Genomic DNA, 21,564 nt, shown 5'->3' on the forward strand with positions numbered 1-21,564 from the left:
TACAGTTGACAGTCCTGGTTCATAGATGTTCCACTCTTGGGATAAACCAATGGTTGACAGACCCGGAAGAGCACCATGAGCCTGGCATTGAGATGTGGTGCTTGTGAGAATCTGATGGATCTAGTCCTCCCTGGCGCTGCAGCCATCCCTCTGTTGTTGTGACCTTCAGTGGTCTGTTCTGGCCCCTGGACATTGCCCGACTGACGAGGATGTGGAAACCAAGCTGATCTATAAATGGCTCCTCCCTGTGAGATGTGAGGACTATGTGCTCCTGACATTTTGAGACCCCTTGGTCTAGCTCTCGCCACACGAGGACCTGTTTCAGTGGGAATAGCAACATTTCTGTTACCTCTGCCTAGACCAGTTTGAATCCAGTCAACACTTCCGCTTTCCGTACTGCCTTGTAGCCCTACATGCAAACATGGCCTCTAGTCTTTGGAAGAGAACATTAAGAAAGGCATTGTGACCTGTCCTGGTGGTGCCCTGGCCCCTAGCTCCTTTGATCCTGACAGTGGGCCTTGCTGACCTGCGAAAACTGTGCCCCTGATGTGATCCTTTTCCACAACGAGGCTCATCGTGCTAGACCTCCCTCTGTTCTGTGCACTCAAGTTCTGGGCTTCAGCCGCTGCACTTGTGAAACCATCCTCTCCCTTTCCCGACTGAACCCTGAAGAGCTTTTGCCCCTGAAATGGAGGGCCAGCGTTATGGAAAGAAGTTGCGTCCAATTATGAGAGAGACATTACAAAATGTAACATGTTTTGATGCAAATTTATGACGTACCGGTTACAGCAGGAGAACTTTGGTTGTCGCTCAAATTCCGCCTCACTCAATTATGAATGTGTGATTTTTGTTAATAAATGTTATTGCAGTTATAAGTAAATCAGCTAAGATTATATTACTTTATTATTGGTGTATTGTGTGGTAGTACACCTCATGATGTGAGGAATTCGACCATCCCCATCGTGGGTGTGCGTTCGCCTGAGTTTTTAGAAAATTTAAATGAAATTGAATGATGGTAGATCAACCTCTGGAAAATGTGTGGGGCTAATCCACACATATTTTCCTATGCTCACCGCACAACATACACATAGACCTGTGTACTCTGGGTGAACGCAGCCTACAGGCACAGTCCTCCTTGTCTAATTTGGTTGGGATATGACAGCCAGGAGGACAACATGTCATCTCAGAAAGGCGAGGGCCACACTTTCCCCTGCCATGGCCAGCATAATTAACTAACAAAGGATCTATGGATCCACTTGTCCTTCTGTTGAGCTATGTAGCTGGTGGCAGCATTCACATACTAATCAGTTTAATTCAAACAGGCCCACATGGAGCCTGGCTGCAGAGGCTAACAAAGGAGACAGGAAACCCCCAACACTGTTTCACATGCACTGTGTCAACCTGATGACATCTCCCAGCTTCAATATTGATTGACAGGGAAATGTCATGTTTGGGACTGCATGTTTACAGTAGTCATCCCCACAGGGATACCCCACTCAGAAGGTAGGAGTATGTGGTTTGAGGGAGTTAGAAAGTCTGGTCATGCCGCAGCTTCAAGGGAGACCTGCCACTTTAATCAGGAGCCACAGAGAGCTCCATTAACCAGAGAGACCCTTTGATCTACATCAGACATCAAGATGGGTGGGACTTAGTATTATAGGTTTTCACCCCTTCTCCTTTTCTGTTGCAAGGCACTATGGTTATGAACGCACGCATACAGGAGATTTATTTTGGGGACCCAGAATAGGTTCATTAAGGTAGGCTTAGCCTACACCAATAACTGTGGCCCTTTTGGCTTTAAAAGAGGGCTGAACCCCTCTTTTAGCAGAGCATCTTGAAGACTTCACCAGCAGAAGGAAGAACTCATCGCTGGACCCAGGCTGAATGTACAGTCTGTCTTACATCTTCTGCCAGTGTAGGAAGTCCAGGACCTCCAAGAGAGTAGCAAGATCCCTCCCCTAAACATCTCCCAGGGAAAAGAGGGAGATACTGAATCCAGTATACACTCCAGCAGCTCAAGAACCGGTACCCAGCCAGCCGACAGAATGCCCTGCTAGGCTCTGCAGCAAGCTTCCTAGGTGGGAAGTGCCAGAGAGTCTCTGAACCAAACCAAGGACAAGGCAGCTGCCTGCAACATTCTCCTCAGAGTGGGCCGTCCTCCTTAAAGGACAACACCAGCCCAGTGAAGAAGCTAGGAGGAGTGCATAGACAAGCATCCACCGATGTCGGCCTTAAAGGACACTTTTTTCGATCCAGTCATGCCCCTCGAGCTGCAACCGACTGCACCTCTGCCTGTTGTTACTCTGCAGTCGCTAAAGCCATCTGAGACGCCTCAACCAGTGCTTCAGACCCACCAACCAGCACTGAGACAACGATTCCTGACCCTGAGCCGCCGTGTAGGCCTGCCTGTAGAAGCAGAGACAGGGTAGGGCCTGAGTGGGCAAGGCTCACATACAATATGTAAATGCCCACTCAGCAGCACTGTGTGGGAATTTACAGATGTTAATGAATGTCACTGTGGTGGGCTCAACTATATTAGCTTCGAGGCCCACTTGTTAGACAACCCTGGATACGCCTCTGCCAGCCTGCAGCCATCCGTCCAGATTTGCTTGCTGAACTGCCTGTCGCCTGATACCCGCAGCTGTCTCCCATCTTGTACTCTGCCGTAAAAGCTGAAAAATGCCCTGAAACCGACTCAACCCTGTCGAGCACCAAGAACTCCTACAGCACAAGGCACATTTTGGTTTTGTCACCCTGGTCGTTCTCTGAAGGCACTTAGTGACAATATATGACCCATTGCTCCCTTTGTGTTGAAACCAAGTATGCTTGAACTATTACAATTAATTACTATGCCGACTACCCTCCTGTCAGTATCCAGAGTGCATCCCTTTTCCTTCTTGAAATGGACTGTCCTCTGCAGTCCTTTACAGTGTGGGTTGTATTTTGTAGTGTGCTAGCACTGTCTTTTATGATAATAAAAAAGTTGATATTTTTATACAACGGTGACTGTATATTCCCTTTTATCATTGGGTAATAATTGTATTTTTGCTGTGTTGCAACTAACCAACGATCCACGACCTTGCAGAGATAAGCCTGCCGTTCCATCCACGTTACCAAAATTGGACAAGGAGGTTTATAATTTGTTTGTGTTTCCCATCTGTTCGGACCCCTTCTGTTACACTAAAGGTGTGTGGCTGATTGATGGTTTAGAAACTGATATTTATCTCTGGACCACTAGTGCCCCGGAAGTTGATTTGTCACACGTGACCCCTTTACATATTCAGTGGGTGAGTGTTACTGTTCGGCCTTGCAATCTATATAGCAAGAGTGGCAGTCCAAACCCCTTGTTAGACTTTAGATTAAGTGGGGGGGCGGGCGAGAGGGATGCAGTATTGTTATTGAACAAAGGGGCACTCTCCATTTCGAGTATACTAAAGGCCCCAGATCTCTATTGGCTGCTTCCAGTTTTACTGCTGTGATCAGAAAATCCTCATGATGTGCAAGCCTCAAGCTGTTAAGAGTAGAGCTAGGACCACACTGCCGTCACAAGCAACATCTAGACACTGCTCTTTACTTGTCTTTCTTTGCACCTGTCCTTTTTCTATAACATTCTTCTGTCCCAGATGTCTCCACATCCCTCACCTCCTCTTATATATCATTTCCTTATTCATGAGGTTTTTGGTTCCTCGTTACATCTGTCCCTCCTCTCCCTTATTGCTTATTCCAGAGTTCATAGTGCTAGGCAAATCCGTATGTGGTGGCTAGGGTGGGAAAGGTTTTCCAGCAAAGTCTGCACCTCAACATAATGTCATTGTTTATTTTTTAGTTCCTACAACAACGACAACAACGACAACAACCACAACAACCACAACAACAATGTCAACAACCACAGCAACCACACCTGCTACAACAACCAAACCAGCAACTTTGACAACAACTGCGACAACACCCACAGAAACAGTTGGACCTACAACCATATCGGCAACTGCACCTACAACCAAACCAACAACTTTGCCAACAACTGCGACAACAACTGCAGAAACAATGGTGCCTACAACCACATCAGCACCTACAACTGTACCTACAACCAAACCAATAGCTTTGCCAACAACTGCGACAACAACTGCAGAAACAGTGGTGACTATAACCACATCTGCACCAACAACTGCACTTACAAAAACGCCAATAATTGAAGATAAAACTGCTTTAACAAGTGCATATACAACTATTGGTCCAAAAGTCCCACCAGCACTAACAAGCATACCAGCAACCCCACCAACACAGCCACTAGTGACTACTGCTATTACAACACAAGCAAGTAGAGCTGAAACCACTGCTACAACCTCCATTACAGTGAGAATCTCCAATACACCCACACGGGTAACTGAACTTACCAGCACACCAACAATGGTATCTGCAACTCCACAAATCAATGATACTCACATTTCACTTACACCTACAGCATCAGTACCTGCAACTTTACCAGCAATCCCAGAGACAGGTACATTGACAATCACACGTGCAACCCTACCTGCAAGTATACCCACAACAGAAACGACAATAGAGCCCACTATTGGAACATTTCCGCTACTGCCAGGCCAATCTACAACTGCCCATATCAACCATCATACAATCGCACCGAGTCCCGTACCCATCGCCACTAAAGGGCTGCCGCTTGCATCTACCCCTATCACAGTATCATCACGTGTACCCACAAGCACTACCACACATACCACACGTTCTGCAGATGACACCAGAAATACCTCTACAATCAGTAACACGATACTTGACACAGAGCTTCGTACAAATTCACATTCGCCTAGATCTGGATCTACTTATGCTGCTACAAATACGCCTGTTGTGCCTACAGGTTCTCCTACCACCACATTTTTAATAACGAATAGATCCAGAACTGCAGTAATGGACACAAACACACCAACTAGCACAAGAACACCTACTGCTATCGGCACAGCAAAAAGCATGAACTCAACTGGATATCTCCCAACTGAGATGATGGGGATGCTACCCTCTGCCAACACTGAGGCAACACCAGTACAGACGAGTGGAGCCTCCATGCGGACCACAGTGCCAGTCGCCATCTCCGAAGGTAGGGGAGGGTGATTGCTTCCTTTCTACACTCTTGGGTCTTCTAATCTTGTGTTGTCTGTGAGAGCTTGGCTGGTCCCTTGTCTCTGAATTATTCCTCTGGTAAAAGAAACATTGACTGCTACCCTCGTGAATCACCTGTAAAGCGATAATGTGCCGTTAGTATGGCCCTGAGACAGTTGGGGCCATCTCAGAGCACACACCCTCAATGAGATGGTTTTCTGAGCATTGTGGTCCAATATTGCATAACAAATGGCATTTCGTGCATGCTGTGCAGACTGCTTTGCTAGGGCGAAAGGGGAATCTACAAGACATGGAAGGAGCAGCTGCATAGCGCTCTATCCCTTAACTAGGGGCTCTGAGCATAGTAAAGCTGCAGGAAGCAGCGCGCACGACTGCAGGCTGTTGTGTGGTTGGATATGCCAGTTTATATTTTTCGAAGACTATGAGGCTGAGAAAGGTTGTGATCCAATTGAAGGCCTCGTGGTGCTGGATCTTAAACATGTACATGACTTGCTGGTGGCAGTAGGAAGGGCCTTGTCCAACTGAAAACCTCAAACATTTGTAGCTCATACAAATTGGACCCTTTTCTTATGATGGGGTAATTTTTCCATCCAGCCATTCAAGGTTTGGGAGGAAGACTTGGGGCTGGTAGGGCGAGAGCTGAATTTACATATTTTATTCATCCCAGAATGCATCAGGGCCCAACATTCATCTAATAGAAAATCAAACATTTTGCGGTTCCTTTTCTCTCTCACTCTTCATGTTGTAGTAGCCTGTGGGTTGCGTTTTGCATAATTTTCCAAGAGTAAGTTGAGAACATTAGTGATGCTGGCATTAGCTGCTGAGCAGAGACTATCCCTACTCCGGGTGGATCCTCAAACACGAGTGTTGGGCTTTGGGCTTGTGGATTTTGACTTTGTTTTACTCAGTTTTCTGAATCCTGTGAGGCTTGCATTGGTGCCCTCATATTTGTTAAACATTTGACCACCAAATAAACGTAGTGCTTTCATTATATTGGTTCTGTGTGATTCCATTGGCCACATGTACCCTTGCGGTCTTCTACTGTAACTCTACAATGTAGACTTTTTTCGTTTCTTTCAGTGAGGATCCTACCAATGTCCCCTTCCTCCATGCCCCTACCTCACCCTCCACACACACACACACACACACACACACACACACACACACATATATATATATGAATATAATGAAAAAGTTGACCAAGAAGAGCCAAAGTAGAAGAACAGAAAGTAAATGTGGTCGAAGGAATCACTGCGTACCCTCAAGGCTACATTTGGGACATGATTCCCTGTGGATTACAGTTGTGTAAGGTGGCCCAGGCTCCATACAGACCACAGTAAAATTCTGCCCATGGTTTTCAACAAACCGAAGCTCTGTATCGATTAAGGTTTCCAGTGGGGCAGATTCATTTCTATTCCATCTTTCCGCAAAGACAAGGGGCCTTTACAAATAAGTCTGCATTCGTATTGAAGCGCTTTCAATGCTACTGTTCACTAAAAGTCAAAGATCTTTGCAAAACCAAGGGTCCCTTTTTATCAAAATTCCCAGTGGAGTAAGGTCCAGTTCACGGCAAGCTTCTCTGTAGGCCGAGGTGTCCTGTGGCTCAGGTTTCTGTTGATGCCAAGGTTCCTTATCAATCAAGGTTTAATATTGAAGAAAGTTCTTTCTGTTCACGACGATTTACCTTGTAGACCAAGGTTCCCTGTGCAGGAGGTTCCTGTTCACGCCAAGCTTTCCTACAGACCAAGGCTACCTATGGAGGAAGGTTCTGTTCATTGCAGGCATTCCCTATACATCAAGATTAACTGTGGTGGAAGGTTCTGTTCATGCCAAGCTTGCTTATATACCAAGGGCTCCAATAGATGAAAGTTCTTTCTGATCATGCCAATTTTCCCTTTAGATTAAGGATCCCTGTGGAGGAAGGTTCTGTTCAATGCAAGCATTCCCTATACACAAGATTCCCTGTGGTGGAAGGTTCCGTTCATACCAAATTTGCCTATAGACCAAGGCTTCCTGTGGAGGAAAGTTATTTCTGTTCATGCCAATTTTCCCTCTAGATCAAGGTTCCCTGTGGAGGAAGGCTCTGTTCATTGCAAGCATTCCCTATACATCAAGATTCCCTGTGGCGTACGGTTCTGTTCATGCCAATCTTGCCTATAGGCCAAAGATCCCTTTGTAGGAAGTTTGTGTTCATGCTAAACTTTCCTGTAAACTAAGCCCCCTGTGGAAGAAGGTTCCGTTGAGGCCAAGCTGATCTAGAGACTAAGGGTTCGCCTGGAGGAAGTTTCCGTTCATGCCAAGCTGCTCTATAGATTAAGGGTCTGCCTGGAGGAAGGTTCTGTTCCAGTGAAGCTTCCCAATAGGCAACGTTTCATGTGGAGGAAAGTTATGTTCATGCCAAGCTGCTCTATAGACTAAGGGTTCACCTGGAGGAAGGTTCTGTTCACGCCAAGATGCCCTATAGACTAACGGTTGCTTGGAGGAAGGTTCTGTTCACGCCAAGCTGCTCTATACACTAAGGGTCCGCCTGGAGGAAGGTTCTGTTCACGCCAAGCTGCTCTGTAGACTAAGGGTCTGCTTGGAGGAAGGTCCTGTTCACGCCAAGCTGCTCTAGAGACTAAGGGTCCACCTGGAGGAACGTTCTATTCCAGTGAAGCTTCCCAATAGACAACGTTTTCATGTGGAGGAAAGTTCTTTTCACGCCAAGCTGCTCTATAGATTAAGGTTCCGCCTGGAGGAAGGTTCTGTTCATGCCAAGCTGCTCTATAGACTGAGGGTCCACCTGGAGGAAGGTTCCGTTTAGTACAAGCTGCTCTATAGACTAAGGGTCCTCCTGGAGGAAGGTATTGTTCCAGTGAAGATTCCCAATAGACAACGTTTCATGTGGAGGAAAGTTCTGTTCATGCCAAGCTGCTCTATAGACTAAGGGTCCACCTGGGGTAAGGTTCCATTCATGCCAAGCTGCTCTATAGATTAAGTGTCCACCTGGAGGGCGGTTCTGTTCACGCCAATCGGCTCTATTGACTAAGGGTCTACCTTGGTGGAAAGTTCTTTTCACGCCAAGCTGCACTAGAGATTAAGGGTCCGCCTGGAGGAAGATTCTTTTCACACCAAGCTGTTCTCTAGACTAAGGTTTGCCTGTAGGAAGATTCTGTTCGAGTGACGCTTCCCAATAGAAAACGTTTCATGTGGAGGAACGTTGTGTTCATGCCAAGCTGCTCTATAGAGTAAGGGTCCACCTGGAGGATGGTTCTGTTCACGTCAAGCTGCTTTATAGTCTAAACATCCGCCTGGAGGAAGGTTCTGTTCATGCTAAGCTGCTCTATAGACTAAGGGTCCACTTGGGGTAAGGTTCTGTTCACGCCGAGCTGCTCTATAGACTAAGGGGCAACCTGGAGGAAGGTTCTGTTCATGCCAAGCTGCTCTATAGACTAAGGGTTCACCTGGAGGAAGGTTCTGTTCACGCCAAGATGCCCTATAGACTAACGGTTGCTTGGAGGAAGGTTCTGTTCACGCCAAGCTGCTCTATACACTAAGGGTCCGCCTGGAGGAAGGTTCTGTTCACGCCAAGCTGCTCTGTAGACTAAGGGTCTGCCTGGAGGAAGGTCCTGTTCACGCCAAGCTGCTCTAGAGACTAAGGGTCCACCTGGAGGAACGTTCTATTCCAGTGAAGCTTCCCAATAGACAACGTTTTCATGTGGAGGAAAGCTCTTTTCACGCCAAGCTGCTCTATAGATTAAGGTTCCGCCTGGAGGAAGGTTCTGTTCATGCCAAGCTGCTCCTGGAGGAAGGTATTGTTCCAGTGAAGATTCCCAATAGACAACGTTTCATGTGGAGGAAAGTTCTGTTCATGCCAAGCTGCTCTATAGACTAAGGGTCCACCTGGGGTAAGGTTCCATTCATGCCAAGCTGCTCTATAGATTAAGTGTCCACCTGGAGGGCGGTTCTGTTCACGCCAATCGGCTCTATTGACTAAGGGTCTACCTTGGTGGAATGTTCTTTTCACGCCAAGCTGCACTAGAGATTAAGGGTCCGCCTGGAGGAAGATTCTTTTCACACCAAGCTGTTCTCTAGACTAAGGTTTTGCCTGGAGGAAGATTCTGTTCGAGTGACGCTTCCCAATAGAAAACGTTTCATGTGGAGGAACGTTGTGTTCATGCCAAGCTGCTCTATAGAGTAAGGGTCCACCTGGAGGATGGTTCTGTTCACGTCAAGCTGCTTTATAGTTTAAACATCCGCCTGGAGGAAGGTTCTGTTCATGCTAATCTGCTCTATAGACTAAGGGTCAACCTGGGGTAAGGTTCAGTTCACGCCAAGCTGCTCTATAGACTAAGGGTCCACTTGGGATAAGGTTCTGTTCACGCCGAGCTGCTCTATAGACTAAGGGGCAACCTGGAGGAAGGTTCTGTTCATGCCAAGCTGCTCTATAGATAGGGTCCTCCTAGGTGAAAGTTCTTTTCATGCTAAGCTGCTCTATAGACTCAGGGTCTGCCTGGAGGAATGTTCTGTTCCAGTGAAGATTCCGAAAGACAACGTTTCATGTGGAGGAAAGTTCTGTTCATGCCGAGCTGCACTATAGACTAAGGGTCCACCTGGGGTAAGGTTCCATTCACGTCAAGCTGCCCTATAGACTAAGGGTCCACCTGTGGGAAGGTTCTGTTCACGCCAAGCTGCTCCATTGACTAAGGGTCCACCTTGGTGGAAGGTTCTTTTCACGCCAAGCTGCTCTATAAACTAAGAGTCCACCTGGAGGAAGATTCTTTTCACACCAAGCCTTTCTATAGACTAAGGTTCTGCCTGGAGGAAGATTCTGTTCAGTGAAGCTTCCCAATAGACAAGTTTCATGTGGAGGAAAGCTGTGTTCATGCCAAGCTGCTCTATAGACTAAGGTTCTGCCTGGAGGATGGTTCTGTTCACGTCAAGCTGCTCTATACACTAAGTGTCCACCTGGAGGAAAGTTCTGTGCACGCCAAGCTGCTCTATAGACTAAGGGTTCGCCTGGATGAAGGTTCTGTTCATGCCAAGCTGCTCTATAGACTAAGGGTCCACCTGGAGGAAGGTTTTGTTCATGCCAAGCTACTCTGTATATTAAGGGTCCGCCTGGAGAAAGTTTCTGTTTACACCAAGCTGCTCTATAGACTAAGGGTCCACCTGGGGTAAGGTTCCGTTCACGCCAAGCTGCTCTGTAGACTAAGGGTCCACCTGGGGTAAGGTTCCGTTCACGCCAAGCTGCTCTGTAGACTAAGGGTCTGCCTGGAGGAAAGTTCTGTTCACGCCAAGCTGCTATATAGACTAAGGGTCTGCCTGGAGGAAAGTTCTGTTCACGCCAAGCTGCTATATAGACTAAGGGTCCGCCTGGAGGAAAGTTCTGTTCATGCCAAGCTGCTCTATAGACTAAGGATCCACCAGGGGTAAGGTTCCATTCATGCCAAGCTCCTCTATCGACTAAGGTCCACCTGGAGGAAGGTTCTGTTCATGCCAAGCTGCTCTATAGACAAAGGGTCCACCTGGAGGAAGATTCTTTTCACACCAAGCTGCTCCATAGAGTAAGGGTCTGCCTGGAGGAAGATTCTTTTCAAGTGAAGCTTCCGAATAGACAACGTTTCATGTGGAGGAAAGTTCTCTTCATGCCAAGCTGCTCTATAGACTAAGGGTCCACCTGGAGAAATGTTCTGTTCATGTCAAGCGGCTCTGTAGACTAAGTATCCGCCAGGAGGAAGGTTCTGTTCATGCCAAGCTGCTCTAACGACTAAGGGTCCGTCTGGAGGAAGATTCTTTTCACACCAAGCTGCTCTATAGACTAAGGGTTCGCCTGGAGGAAGGTTCTGTTCATGCCAAGCTGCTCTATTGACTAAGGGTCCACCTTGAGGAAGGTTTTGTTCATGCCAAGCTAGTCTGTATATTAAGGGTCCGCTTGGAGAAATGTTCTGTTCACACCAAGCTGCTCTATAGACTAAGGGTCTGCCTGGGGTAAGGTTCCGTTCACGCCAAGCTGCTCTGTAGACTAAGGGTCCACCTGGGGTAAGGTTCCGTTCACGCTAAGATGCTCTATAGACTAAGGGTCCACTTGGACGAAGGTTCTGTACATCCCAACCTGCTTTATAGACTAAGGGTCCGCCTGGAGTAAGGTTCTGTTCATGCCAAGCTGCTCTATATACTAACGGTCCACCTGTAGGAAGGTTCTGTTCATGCCAAGCTGCTCTACAGACTAAGGGTCCACTTGGAGGAAGGTGCTGTTCACGCCAAGCTGCTCTATAGACTAAGGGTCCACCTGGAGGAAAGTTCTGTGCACACCAAGCTGCTTTATAGACTAAGGGTCCACCTGGAGGAAGGTTCTGTTCATGCCAAGCTGCTCTATATACTAAGGGTCCGCCTGTAGGAAGGTTCTGTTCACGCCAAGCTGCTCTATAGACTAAGGGTCCACCTGGAGGAAGATTCTGTTCACACCAAGCTGCTCTATAGACTAAGGGTCCAACTGGAGGAAGGTTCTCTTCACCCTAAGCTGCTCTATACACTAAGGGTCCACCTGGGGTAAGGTTCCGTTCACGCCAAGCTGCTCTGTAGACTAAGGGGCCACCTGGGGTAAGGTTCCGTTCACGCTAAGCTGCTCTATAGACTAAGGGTCCACCTGTAGGAAGGTTCTGTTCACGCCAAGCTGCTCTATAGATAGGGTCCGCCTGGAGGAAAGTTCTGTTCACGCCAAGCTGCTCTATAGATAGGGTCCGTCTGGAGAAAAGTTCTGTTCACGCCAAGCTGTTCTAGGGTCCACCTGGAGGAAAGTTCTGTTTACGCCAAGCTGCTCTATAGACTAATGGTCCACCTAGAGGAAGGTTCCATTCACGCCAAACTGCTCTATAGACTAAGGGTCCACCTGGAGGAAGGTTTTGTTCATGCCAAGCTGCTCTATAGACTAAGGGTCCGCCTGGAGGAAAGTTCTGTTCACGCCAAGCTGCTCTATAGACTAAGGATCCACCAGGGGTAAGGTTCCATTCATGCCAAGCTGCTCTATCGACTAAGGGTCCACCTGGAGGAAGGTTCCGTTCATGCCAAGCTGCTCTATAGACAAAGGGTTCGCCTGGAGGAAGGTTCTTTTCACGCCAAGCTGCTCTATAGACTAAGGGTCCGCCTGGACGAAGATTCTTTTCACACCAAGCTGCTCTATAGAGTAAGGGTCTGCCTGGAGGAAGATTCTGTTCCAGTGAAGCTTCCGAATAGACAACGTTTCATGTGGAGGAAAGTTCTCTTCATGCCAAGCTGCTCTATAGACTAAGGGTCCACCTGGAGAAAGGTTCTGTTCATGTCAAGCGGCTCTGTACACTAAGGATCCGCCAGGAGGAAGGTTCTGTTCACCCTAAGCTGCTCTATAGACTAAGGGTCCACCTGGGGTAAGGTTCCGTTCACGCCAAACTGCTCTGTAGACTAAGGGGCCACCTTCAGTGTCATTATCCAGTTGGATGAGCTCCCAGCGCACTATCTGCAACCATTTGGCATTTGTTCGTGCTTGCAGTCCCGGGACAAGAAGTGAGGCGAAAAATGTCTCTGCTGATGAAAAGGGCTTGTATTTCTGCGGGATCTCCGCAAGGAGTTTCGATGATTCGGATGAGATGTAATTGGAGGATCTTTTACTTCATGCAATCTTTTCTTTAGTTCATATTCTGACAATAGTTCATACGCGGGACCTTCTGTTATCATTAGTTGGGGTGCTATCGATGGTTCAGCCAATTGCCCTGCTGCCGATATCCCAGCCGATTGCTCTGCTGCCGATATGCCAGCCGATTTTCCTGCTGGCCCTTGGATATGGCTCTCAGGTATTACCATCAGGGCTGTGTGGAGGGTGGCTAGAGCACAAGTTCCTTTCCACGATGCGGGGAGTTGCAGGTAGGCTTGTTTGCCGCAAACCCAGTACATATCCATTAGTGCAGCGGTGCCTTTCTTCTTGTCAGGTATTATTACCGTCTTGTTACATTTCTTTGTCTCCCCCCATGTTCACTCTTCCTTCCCCATGGAAACACAGTTCATGTGGCACTTCTTTCTGTATTTTGATAGGCTTTTCTAATGCTGTGACCCACGTTAGCTTTGTGACATGTTGCGACCAGATGGGGTCACATACCTCCTTTATCCATTGGAACGTGTCATTGGATAGGCCTCGAAGTGCTTCTGCTTTGCATTCGATAGTTTCTTCGTGCCACTTATTTTCTGCATATCGCGTCCCCTTGATGACAAGAAAAGGTTCCTTGAGGCAAATTACTCCTTGGCGTCTGCTTGTGCACGTTCTCTCATTCTCCGGTTTTTTCAATGTGACGGTGTGCGCTTGGAACGTGCTCTTTATTCTGCACAAAACGAGATGAATTAAACATTGGGCCTCCGACAAGGGCACTTCCTGTGGTACTAACATTTTCGGTGTCCCTGATGCATGCGGGATGAGTGAACAGATGTAGCAGCTTTCATTTGTTGCTTGCTCCGCCGTAGCACTCATGTCGGAATACCATTTATTTCAGTGATCAGGGTGGCGGGTGTCTTCTATTTCATCTAACCCCAAGATATGATAAATGTCGTAACTTTTCCCTCCCGCCCCCCCTTTTTCTCCTCCTCCTCCCTTCCTTGTTATTGCTTTTCACCTTTTTGTAATGTATTGAAAACATTCCAGCCCAGGTTGTATCATTATTATTCAATGTGGCATGTGTATCTTTACCAGTAGCAGCAATGTCGCGTGAGGAAGGATGTATGGTTGTCTGTGAATGTGTACTAGTGTTAGTTAAATCATTTGGCCAATAATAATCTCCATTGCATTCATTAAATTCATAATCATCACTCACATTTATGTTCAGACGTAACAATGATACTCTTGTTGGTCCTACAGTGGCGTGTTCTCAAGGTTGCATCACATCTGTATTGTTCATGTTAACCTCATGTGATTCTTTCCACATAGTCTTCACCCCAGTCCATATCAAGTGCGACCCTTCCCGTATCATGTTAGCCCCGCCCCCCCCCCCGTGCATATTTATTTACCAGAGACAGAAGGGTATAATACCACGCCACGAAAAATAACATTACTGACATCAAAACTGCAGTACATTTCAAAACACATTCAACATTACTGAACCTTTTAGCCCTAATGGCGTCCCTATCACTATCTAGCATTAACTGGTTCTCCGCGATTGTGGTTCGTTGGGCCATTTGTCACCTGGAGGGGCGATATAAATTTGTTAAGTCACTACACTACAATATACACATGTATTTACATTTCTTGTTCAACTTCACATGTAATCATCATTTTTAGTCATGTTTGCTCATTTACTCTATTACACATTTGCTTTTACTATGGAGAGGAGGAGAGTGAAAGAGTGATAGAGAAACGCGTGGAACAATGATCGAAAGGAAGGAGAGAGAGAGAGAGAGAGAGTAGAGAGTAGAGAGGTGTGGAGATACTATGGAACAATCAAAAAAGAAAAAAAGAAAAAATGGAAAAGAAGGAAGTAGGAGATAAGTTGTGCAAAACAAGATGCATATCATAACTTTTATCTCTACGTTCTCTTTACCGACAATTTTATTATCCCTTTTCAACCTCATTTGTGGTACCAGTGGCACCATCTTGTTCCTCCTGGGGGATTGTACTATCATGCGCCCTCCTCACATCTGATAAGTGCACCCAATACTTCAATCCTTTTGCCTTCACTGCCGTGGGTGTACTATAGATGACCTCGTAAGGGCCGTGAAACCTAGGCGAATTCCACCTCCTCACAAAGCTCCGGACGTACACGGGTGCTCCTGGCATCAGCGGCCCACTTGAGTTTTCTGTGGCCGGTGTGGTAGTATCAGTCGCCACATTTTCAGTGAAAGGCGGTGCTATTTGTTGCGCTATGCTGCGTACTGCGCGTGTTAACTGGGTCAGGTATTCCTTGAACTCTTCCCCCAGCACCGTGGCAGCCCTGTGCGCATCCGATGCTCTTCTAATCGGGGACACTGGCGTGTGTATTCGCCTCCCAGTTACAATTTTGTGGGGACTCAGATGGTGGTCTTTACATGGTTGTGTCCTGAGTTGGAACAGTGCTAGGGGCAAGCAATACACCCAGTTCTTCTTCAGTGTGTTACACAACTTTGATAACTCTTCAGCAATCCGTTGATCTTTTCTACCACTCCATTCGCCATCGTAGTTATAAATTGAAAATAGTTTGTGTTTTACCCCCAGGAGTGATGTCACTTCCTTGAAGAGGTCATTCACGAAGTGCGTACCGTTGTCGGATCTTATGACATCGCATATTCCCCATCGAGAAAACACTTCCCGAACAAGGAATTTTGCCGCACACTTCGCGTCTGGGTGGGGACATGGGCCCGCTTCCACCCATCTCGAAAAGGGGCATACCACCACAATCAAATATCTCGCTCCATTACACCGCTCTCCCATATCAGCATAGTCCACATGGAGCTCTCTAAATGGTCCTGTTGGTCGGGGCAGTGTAACGCGCTGTGTTCTCAATGTCGTCCCTGAATTATATGTTTGGCATATTATGCATCCTACAATGAATTTTGACAGGTGCTCTTGCAAATTGGGGACGAACCAGTGTTCCTGGATGTCTGCGGCAATGTGTTTTTTTGCTACATGGCCGGGGAAATGCAACTGTTGGAATGCTATTTCTAGTAACTCTACGGGCATTACTACCTTTGCTGTTGTCTCCTGTCTCCAAATAAGATCCGTGGCTGATTGTTTACATCCCCGTTTGCTCCATAATTCTTGCTCCTCCTGTGGTGCTCTTCTTTGTAACTCTATTATCTGCGCTATTGGTGTGTTACTTACTGTAGGCTTCTTCTAGTGTGTCTGTAATAGTTGCTTTTACAATGCATTCAAATGTTGGTGTTACATTGAAATACGAGGCCTCCTTCGCCGCTGTGTCAGCTGCCGCGTTTCCCAATGAGATTGCATCTGTGTTGTTGGTATGGGCTTGGCATTTCACCACTGCCACTACCGATGGTACTGCTAATGCATCTATTAACTCATTCAACAATGTTGCATGCTGTACTGGAGAGCCGTCTGCCCTCCTGAATCCCTGTTTATGCCACCGTGACAACCCTGAGTGGACTGTGGTAGTTGCATATGCTGAGTCTGCATATATTGCCACCGCACATGCCTTAGCTGTGCGTAGTGCTTCGATAAGTGCAGTTAGTTCGGCTGCCTGTGCAGAGTAATGGGATGGGAGGTGCTTTTGCCCAATTGTCTCATAGTCACCTTCATCCATGCTCACTACCGCCATCCCTATGTGTTTTTCCCCTGTTTCAGGGTTTATTGATGCTGACCCATCTATGAAATATATTTCTCCCTCCTTCAGGGCGTTTTCACTTGCTTTTGGGATGTCATCACCTTCCCCCTCATATGTGGCGCAATTGTGTTCCTGTATGTCCTCTGTCGTACATGGCTCTGTGATGAATGTTGCTGGGTTTACTGTTTTGCACCTCACAACGTGTACGTTGGGGCTCGAAATTATTATTTCATATGCTGTTGCTCTGTGTCGTCAGTGTTGATTTTGATCGCTCAAGAATGGCGAATAGGGAATGCTCGGCATATAGCGTTACTGAACATCCCATGACAATGGTGGCGCTCTTTTCAATCACGAAGGCTGCAGCTGCGAGAGCCTGTTCGCACGCGAAATGGCCTTGCATTACTGGGTCTAGTGTCCCACTGTAATAAGCAAATGGTTTGTAACCTAAAGATGTTTTTTGTGTCAGTACTGCCGTCATCAGTGTTCCATTACAGTGTGAAAACAAGAAAAATTCCCTCTCATAATCTGGGTTCGCGAGTACTGGGGCATCAGCGATGAGGTCTTTTAATTTAAAATACTGTGTCATCATTTCATGTGTCCATTTTATTGCGGCTCTATTTTTCTGTGCTTCTTTTAACGCTTGTAGTAAGGGACGTGTGTATGCCGCGTAATCAAGGATCAGGCTTGGCAATAGTTACAAATGCCAAGAAACTTTTGCATGTCTTTCACAGTTTTTGGGATTATTATGTTGCGTATAGCAGCTGGTCTGTCTGGGAGTATTCGCTTCCCATCTTTTGATATTAGCTGTCCGAGGTATACAACCTCGGCGAGGCAGTACTGTAATTTTCCTTTGTCCACCTTGTACCCCTTGGTAGATAGCACATTCAGTAGTGCTATCGAGTCTTCTCTCCACTTTTCTTGTGTGTGGCTGCAGACGAGTAAATCGTCTACGTATTGAATGATGGTGCTGTCTACATCTATGTTTCCAATGTCTTCACGTAACGCCCTGTTAAAAATGCTGGGACTTTCGCAATACCCTTGCGGGAGTCTGCGATGTTCATACCTGTTGTTCCCTAATGTGAACGCTGTCAGGTATTGGGATCCTGGGTCGAGTGGTATGGAGAAGAAGGCATTCTTCAAATCAATTACAGTAAAACATGTTGATTCTTTCGGTACGCTGCACAATATTGATGCCGGGTTAGGCACTAATGGGAACTCTTTTTGAATGACGTCATTGAGTGGGCGGAGATCCTGGATCATCCTCCATGCCCCTCCTTTTGCTTTTTTGATCAGGAAAATCACTGTATTACATGGGGAATTTGATGGCACTATGATGCCTTGTTTTAGGAGTGCATTTATGGTTTCCCTAATTCCCTCCTCTGCTTCTCTCGATATGGGATATTGTTTTACCCTCAGCGGTATTGCACCTGGCTTGAGTTTTATTTTTATTGGTGTCACCTCATGCAGTAACCCTACATCGTGGGGCCCTGTGGTCCAAATTTCAGGTGCTACCTTTGCCATGTCTTCCTCGAATATAGTCAGTGGGGCATTAACGCTAGCGATGAGTGGGTTGTGTACCTCTCTGTACTGGATCATAATATCACATGGTATACTTATTTCCATTATTATTTCTCTGTCATCTTCACTATCAGTGAATAATTCCTCATCTGTTATGTCTCGTAGCATTATGTTTGGGTCTATGCATAACACAGTTCTCCACTCGCACCCCTGCGCGTCCAGTCCTATGACCACAATACGTTTGCTGGATACCTGAACTGCCTCGATGTCTATGGACATTATCGTACCTGGCACGACATATGTGTGTGCAATTGGGCGGAATATGAAATCTGATGGTGTTCTCCATTCTTTTTTCGTTATCTCTGGTACCACTCGTGCTAATACCTTGATGCCATAAATAAACATGCTTATATCAATAGGTATCCCTCGTACCACAACTTCATTCATCACTGTGCTGATCATCAACATGGCTCGTACTGGGCATACTCCTGGGGTTGAACACACTATTCCTTATTCTGTAAACAAGATGGTCATATTTAATTTGCTTTACAAATCTCTCCCAGCAAATTGATCGGCGCGTCTTTGTGGTACAGTAAGGGTGCGCGCACAGTTTTTCCCCTCACCGTTATATCAAGATCTTTAGTGTAAGGAACTTTCAAAATAGCCCCAGAGAACCCCTGCGTCTCCAAATTCCTGCCTGAGAGCGAAAACCGCCCTTCCATAAGACATGACCGCTCTGCTCCTGAGTCTACCATAAAGAAAAACTGCTTATTTCCTATCTCTGCCCCCACTAGTGGTTCCTCTTCTGCACGCAGGGTGGTAGATAGGACTGGACACGCAAGTGTTCCCTGTGGGCTGTCCTAATCCGAATGTCTTTCTTGCCCTGGCACTGAAAAGACATTGTCTCCAACCACGGTCACACCACGGTATGGTGCGGGCGCACCATTTGCGGCTGTTGCAAAACAATTATTGTTTGCGTTTCCTACTGCGTTTCGTCTTGCCATAGGTTGTGGCGGTGGTTGCTGTTCTTGCTGCATTTGAGGTCCATTATAGTACTGGTCCTGCCTTCTCCCTCCTCCCATCGGTAGTCCATAGGGGCTACCTGGGTGTGGGCACCCCCAGCCTTGTTCATTCTCCATGGGCTGTTGCCCCTGGAAATACCCCAAAGGCCACATTCTGCAATCTCTAGAATAGTGTCCCCATCTCCAACAGTTCCAGCATGACCCTTGTGGCCCACCTCTCGTTCCTTGACCACCAAATCCTCTATTCCCCATACCTCCAAACCCCCCTCTCTGGCCACGGTACCCACCTCTTCCTCTTGCTGGTCTTTCTTGCCACTGTTGTCCACCGTACTGCTCTTCTCCGTTCCACGGTTCTTGTCCTCCTGTGGCCCGCAGTGCCGCTATGGTTTCTGGTCTGTTTCCCACTCCTTCACCCCCCCTCGTTTTCTCTGTCTGTGGCTATGCTGGCATTGATGTCGGCGACCTTCACTAATTTTTTTTGTACCAGCTTCGCCTCGTCTGCCAGCCTTTTTTGTGCTATCTCCTTTTCTCTCTCTTTGATCCTCCTGCAGCGGTGTACAATTATGCTCTGTATTTCAGGTCAGCCCTTGGCTTCTATCCCAGCTATTTTGTCCAAGGCCTTCTGTACCTCCTCAAGGAGCCCCTTTTTGATGATAAAATAGAACAATGCAGTGGACTGGTTCCACACCGTGCCAGTTTTGCTTCTCCATAACTCCTGCACTCGAAGTATGAATTGCATAGGATCTTCATTCTCCTCCATTGTACACTGCATCACCAAATGTAAATCTGGAATATCTGGAAACGTGTGCCGCAATGCATCCCACACTTGTGCTCGAACGTTGTTGAACGCGACCCATCGTGGCGGTCACAACTCATCGTTACCCCGGGGAATCCGGCCTTTTCCCACACTGCGTCTGCTTGGTCACCAATTGCTGACACTAATAAACTTTCCACATCCTCTATCGCTAGTGTCACTCCTGCCGTGTTTTTCTCAAAGGCGTGTATCAATTTCCCAGCCCCTCCCGATAGTGGGGGGAGGACCTTCAGCAAGTTGTTTTTATCCATTTGAGCCCATGGAATGTAGTGTGGCTCCTTTATGTATCAATGGCATTTGTAATTTGTGTTTCTTTCCTACCTTACTTACCGCACCTTTCTTTATTTTACTTACCATCAATAGTGGTGGCAATGGTGTATCTCGGTAACGGCGGTTTGGCAGTGGGGACCCGGCCTCGGCAGCTGCCTCTTCATATTCGTCTAAGTCACTCCTCACCTCTTCTATTTCTGATTCTTGCTCATAGTTTCCTTCACATCCTTCCCCTTTCTCACTTTCTGGGGTGGGCGGGCGTATAATCCTCACGGGTTTGTCATTTAGATGAAACAGGAACTCCCCTGACTGCCATTCTTTTTCTCGCCCTTGTGGTATGCGTGTTCCTTGTGATGATATTGATCGCGCTGGCTCTGAGATTGCTTGCCCCTGCTGCGCTTAATGTTGGCGTTAGATCTGCCATAGATAACGGTGGCACCTCTCCTCCCCTGGCAGCATTTGGCCTCTATCGCACAATGCCCTTAGCCGCGTTATCTCCATCTGTGCATGCGCTAGCTGGCGGTCTAATTTCCCAGTTAAGTGTGCCAAATTCACAGGGGTGCACTTGTCGGACCATACAAACCTCCTTTATCATAGGGCGGCGGTGCCGTGGCAACTGCTCCGGTTAAGGGTGTGGAGGTGGGACATGCTGGTATGTTCAGGGGCTCGCTGTATCCTACTGCTGGCCTTGACATTAAAGGATATATGTTTGTTGTATCACCTTCTGCTGTAGTGGTTGTGCACTCGCACTTTGGCGTTCCGCTTACCTCTTCCTGCGTTTCCTGGGTTTCGTTCGTTCTTTCTTGACCTACCTCTGCTGTGGGCGTAACTTCTTCAAACATTCGCCACAGGTCTAGTACTTCTCTTCTATTCTGTAGTTGTTTCCCCTTATACCTTGCTAACAAGTGTGTGGACACTAGATCTAACACCCTTTTATCAAATGACCCACCTTCTGGCCAAATTGGCGTCACGCTGTCTCCTTTTATCTCCGTCAACCACTGATCGTGGTATTTTTGTATCTTCTCACTGTATAACGGAAGGTGATGATAAATATGGGCTAGTGGTGTTATTCCCCCCATAACGATATTTTGTCTTCTTTCCCTTTATCTGTACTTGCCCTTCGACCTCTCTTTCCCTTTGATCACTTCTTCACTGGCTTTTCTTCCCTTCTAGCTGGACAATATACCACGAATCTTCTCAATTACTTGTAGTTTATATGCACATATATGTATCAATATGTATATATAAATCAATTTTCAATGTTGCCCTTATAATGATTGCATGTTCAAATTCAACAGTTCATTTTTGCATATTTTGCCACTTTTACCCAAAATCATTCATGGTATTTGGATATCCTTGACAAAACTGGACAGAGCACAAAAGACATATAACGTATATCATGCACATGCACTACCTGCGCGCTTTTTCTTCCTGTCTGTTCTTTTTACCACCCCTTCCCCGTTTCGCCTAGTCTTCTCATTGACTCCCCACCTCTTACACCCTCTTACTCTTTTCCAAGAATTCTTTCGTACCCAGAAAAAGAATGTTCTAAATA

General features: G+C 46.9%; 1 protein-coding gene across 1 annotated transcript in view; it reads left to right on the forward strand.

Moving 5' to 3' along the window:
• Positions 1-21,564, forward strand: part of LOC138582555 (hepatitis A virus cellular receptor 1-like) — a 171,343-nt gene that overhangs the window by 65,422 nt on the left and 84,357 nt on the right. The window contains exon 3 of the mRNA XM_069653934.1: positions 3,827-5,107. Within this exon, the coding sequence (XP_069510035.1) occupies positions 3,827-5,107 (1,281 nt within the window). The remainder of the gene's footprint in view (positions 1-3,826; positions 5,108-21,564) is intronic.

Source organism: Ambystoma mexicanum, chromosome 3q, assembly GCF_040938575.1.
Source record: "Ambystoma mexicanum isolate Mex_15411 chromosome 3q, UKY_AmexF1_1, whole genome shotgun sequence".
Classification (NCBI taxonomy): domain Eukaryota; kingdom Metazoa; phylum Chordata; class Amphibia; order Caudata; family Ambystomatidae; genus Ambystoma; species Ambystoma mexicanum.